Source organism: Sardina pilchardus, chromosome 10, assembly GCF_963854185.1.
Source record: "Sardina pilchardus chromosome 10, fSarPil1.1, whole genome shotgun sequence".
In the NCBI taxonomy this organism is placed as follows: Eukaryota; Metazoa; Chordata; class Actinopteri; order Clupeiformes; family Clupeidae; genus Sardina; species Sardina pilchardus.
In genome coordinates this window covers 33,557,427-33,561,992 of record NC_085003.1, presented here as the reverse complement: position 1 = coordinate 33,561,992, position 4,566 = coordinate 33,557,427, and the positions used below count along the sequence as shown (strand labels likewise).

Below are 4,566 nucleotides of genomic sequence, written 5' to 3'. Positions count from 1 at the left end.
CCAGCACAACGGACACGTTCTAGACACGTTCTAACCTGAAGCCCAGCACAGCGGACACGTTCTAGACATGTTCTAACCTGAAGCCCAGCACAGCGGACACGTTCTAGACATGTTCTAACCTGAAGCCCAGCGCAGCGGACACGTTCTAGACACGTTCTAACCTGAAGCCCAGCACAGCGGACACGTTCTAGACACGTTCTAACCTGAAGCCCAGCACAGCGGACACGTTCTAGACACGTTCTAACCTGAAGCCCAGCACAGCGGACACGTTCTAGACACGTTCTAACCTGAAGCCCAGCACAGCGGACACGTTCTAGACACGTTCTAACCTGAAGCCCAGCACAGCGGACACGTTCTAGACACGTTCTAACCTGAAGCACAGCACAGCGGACACGTTCTAGACACGTTCTAACCTGAAGCCCAGCACAGCGGACACGTTCTAGACATGTTCTAACCTGAAGCCCAGCACAGCGGACACGTTCTAACCTGAAGCCCAGCGCAGCGGACATGTTCTAGACATGTTCTAACCTGAAGCCCGGCGCTCCTGCCTGGAGTGGGCGGTGATGGAGGGAGATGGGTCACCTGCTGGAGACACCTGCACCACCCGCATGTCCTCAGGCCAGCACTGCAGCCGCGCGTGTGTGTGTGTGTGTGGGTCAGTTCTCATCCTACAGCAGCGCTTTAGAAACACACACACACACACACCTCAGGCACCCAGCAGCCTGTAACTTAATGACCCAAGTTAGCGCAGGTTCACTGGAGCTACGCTACTCTCATAGGAGTTCACATGTCCCTGTGCTAGCACCTCCCCTTCTCCCACACTCCCACACACACACACACACACACACACGTCACATACACACATTGAAGGCAAGGCTGAACAAACTAACATGCCAGCCTTCATTCATACACACACACACACACACACACACACACACACACACACATACACACACATACACACTCACACGTACTAAAAGATTTGAGACACATACATACACACACACACACACACACATACTAATAGACGTGACAAACACACACACACACACACACACACACACAGATGGACACACACACACACACACACACACACACACACACACACACACACACACACACACACACACACAGAGATGGACATGGCCTTAACTCATCCACATGTATACACATTAAATGATGGCAGACCTTCTACTTTATCTCACAGGGCCAGCACACAGTGTGACACAAAGGGACTGTGTGTGGTGTTTACAAGAGGGTGTGTGTGTGTATGTGTGTGTGTGTGTGTGTGTGTGTGTAGTGTTTACAAGAGGGTGTGTGTGTGTGTGTGTGTGTGTAGTGTTTACAAGAGGGTGTGTGTGTGTGTGTGTGTGTGTGTGTGTAGTGTTTACAAGAGGGTGTGTGTGTGTGTGTGTGTGTAGTGTTTACAAGAGGGTGTTTACATATGCTCTGTCTGCCAGCCCTTCGGGTCACTATGGTCGAGAGGTGTGGATGTGGCTTCATTATTTACCTTTCTTGGATTTTGTTATGCCATTTTTCTTTTAAAATGTATTCCAAAAACATTGATTGTACGTATGTGTGACTGACTGATTGATTGATTGATTGATTGATTGTACATATGTCTGAACACAGAGATGACAAAAGGCCTTACAGATAAATTACTTGTTAAACACATCACATGCCAAACACTATGTGTTATTTATATTTATCCAAACATATCTGTTATCTATATTTATCTAAATGTATCTGTTATTCATATTCATCTACACGGATCTGTTATGTAGATCTACAGTATCTATTCTAAACCAAATGGGACTGAAGTCCACACTCACAGGTGTTCTCACCAACACACTCGTCTCTCCTCCAGCATGCCTTAACATCAGGGTATCTCCAGGTGCGGTCGAGAGTTCCTCTGTAAACACACACACCTCTGTACACACACACACACACACACACACACACACACACACACACACACATACACATGCAGAGAAAACAGCAGGTGAGCTCCCCATGACGCTAACAAAGACTTGCCAGTGGCCACAAATGCATGTCACTTTTCAAGAGTTCGCTGCATGTTTAGCTTGTTTTGTCAGAGCTGTGCTCTAAGTGCCGCTAACGCTAAACATTAGCTGGCCACCCTGTGAAGCTCCAGACTCCCGAGCTCACACACACCTCCATTCCGCTACTCTGCCTCAGGGACGAGAGCACCACCACACATGGCGACGAGACGCGGAAACGAGGAGGTCGTGGCGGTGCTACAAGGAGGTAGCGGAAACGAGGAGGTCGTGGCGGTGCTACAAGGAGGTAGCGGAAACGAGGAGGTCGTGGCGGTGCTACAATGAGGTAGCGGAAATGAGGAGGTCGTGGCGGTGCTACAAGGAGGTAGCGGAAACGAGGAGGTCGTGGCGGTGCTACAAGGAGGTAGCGGAAACGAGGAGGTCGTGGCGGTGCTACAAGGAGGTAGCGGAAACGAGGAGGTCGTGGCGGTGCTACAAGGAGGTAGCGGAAACGAGGAGGTCGTGGCGGTGCTACAAGGAGGTAGCGGAAACGAGGAGGTCGTGGCGGTGCTACAAGGAGGTAGCGGAAACGAGGAGGTCGTGGCGGTGCTACAAGGAGGTAGCGGAAACGAGGAGGTCGTGGCGGTGCTACAAGGAGGTAGCGGAAACGAGGAGGTCGTGGCGGTGCTACAAGGAGGTAGCGGAAACGAGGAGGTCGTGGCGGTGCTACAAGGAGGTAGCGGAAACGAGGAGGTCGTGGCGGTGCTACAAGGAGGTAGCGGAAATGAGGAGGTCGTGGCGGTGCTACAAGGAGGTAGTGGAAAGGGAGGCAGACGGCAGCTGCAGGGGGTCATTGTGCCGAAGAGATTTGAGTCAGTGTGTTGTGTCTGTGCCCCACAGCAGTCTGTTGTAGGAGTCAGTGTGTTGTGTCTGTGCTCCACAGCAGTCTGTTGTAGGAGTCAGTGTGTTGTGTCTGTGTCCCACAGCAGTCTGTTGTAGAGGGAGTCAGTGTGTTGTGTCTGTGCCCCACAGCAGTCTGTTGTAGAGGGAGTCAGTGTGTTGTGTCTGTGCCCCACAGCAGTCTGTTGTAGAGGGAGTCAGTGTGTTGTGTCTGTGCCCCACAGCAGTCTGTTGTAGAGGGAGTCAGTGTGTTGGTGTCAGTGTCCCACAGCAGTCTGTTGTAGAGGGAGTCAGTGTGTTGGTGTCAGTGTCCCACAGCTGTTGTAGGAGTCAGTGTGTTGTGTCTGTGTCCCGCAGCAGTCTGTTGTAGAGGGAGTCAGTGTGTTGTGTCTGTGCCCCACAGCAGTCTGTTGTAGAGGGAGTCAGTGTGTTGTGTCTGTGTCCCGCAGCAGTCTGTTGTAGAGGGAGTCAGTGTGTTGTGTCTGTGTCCCGCAGCAGTCTGTTGTAGAGGGAGTCAGTGTGTTGTGTCTGTGTCCCGCAGCAGTCTGTTGTGGAGATACTCAGTGTGTTGGTGTCTGTGTCCCGCAGCAGTCTGTTGTGGAGATACTCAGTGTGTTGTGTCTGTGTCCCGCAGCAGTCTGTTGTGGAGATACTCAGTGTGTTGTGTCTGTGTCCCGCAGCAGTCTGTTGTGGAGATACTCAGTGTGTTGTGTCTGTGCCCCACAGCAGTCTGTTGTGGAGATACTCAGTGTGTTGGTGTTTTTTCTTAATGAGATCCGCGTGGAGCGGCAGGCAGCTTGGGGGGCCCCAGGGGCCGAGAGCACCGCTCCCCTGCCCCCCCCCCCCCCCGCGCTGCAGGGCTGGCTGGCCGCGGAGCTGATGTCAGCACCTGGTAACTGATAGGTGCACTGGAGGGAAATGAGCTTATTCGCCATAAGCTCCACCAATACAGTAGCTAATGCAGGGGAAGTGGATGATGAAGCACGGATCTCACAATACACATTAAGTTACAAAAAAAATAACTCTGTAGCCTAGTGTCTAACTGATTAGACTGAGCTTTCATGGACAATTTTGCTTTCCAAATACCAAATCCTGATTGGTTCTTTGTTGCCTGGACCACAACTTGCACTGTGCCATGTTGAATTGCTATTAATTCTACAAAAGACACACAAAAACACATGCAATTAACCTGAGATAAACTCTGTTACGCACCTAATCCAGATGCAATTACTTGTAAATTCTCCCATGTAATAGGCTATTATTCGACTCTGGCTATGATGACTACATAAACTCAAGCACATCAAGAATATAGACAGCCAATTTCGAGACAGATCACTTACTTTACTGGGTAGCCAACAAGCCAACAGCGAAACGTGTAGTTGGGGATCTGCTTTTCCCACCTCAATCGTTTTAGTGGGAATAGACGCACTGTTATGACTGTCGTAGCGCATGAAGGTAAACCCCGCCGTGTCACAGACATAACACGCTAGAAGAGCATGTGAATAGAATGATGTTACGACTACAGAACGAGCTATGGCAACACTTCGGCAACACTGCGCATTCGGTGTAGGCGACTTAACTCCACAATGATGCTCTTAATGAAAAATGAAAAAGAAGAATAGCCCATCACTCACCAAAAACACGCTCCATTCATAGCAGACAGACA

The 4,566-nt window shown here is 50.5% G+C and overlaps 2 protein-coding genes across 5 annotated transcripts in view; both read right to left on the bottom strand.

The window, feature by feature from the left end:
- LOC134093478 (uncharacterized) overlaps positions 1–610 on the bottom strand; it is a 2,520-nt gene extending 1,910 nt beyond the window's left edge. Inside the window, exon 1 of the mRNA XM_062546529.1 lies at positions 529–610. Within this exon, the coding sequence (XP_062402513.1) occupies positions 529–610 (82 nt within the window). The remainder of the gene's footprint in view (positions 1–528) is intronic.
- atp8b4 (ATPase phospholipid transporting 8B4) overlaps positions 1–4,566 on the bottom strand; it is a 37,467-nt gene extending 32,901 nt beyond the window's left edge. For 2 of the 4 annotated variants that reach the window (XM_062548038.1, XM_062548042.1), the window contains exons 1-2: positions 4,535–4,565; positions 1,833–1,930 (exon numbers count right to left, since the gene is read on the bottom strand). The gene's annotated coding sequence lies outside the window, so the exon portion shown is untranslated. Of the gene's footprint in view, positions 1–1,832; positions 2,149–4,534 lie in introns of those variants that run through there. The other 2 variants (XM_062548039.1, XM_062548040.1) reach the window with 2 other exon arrangements.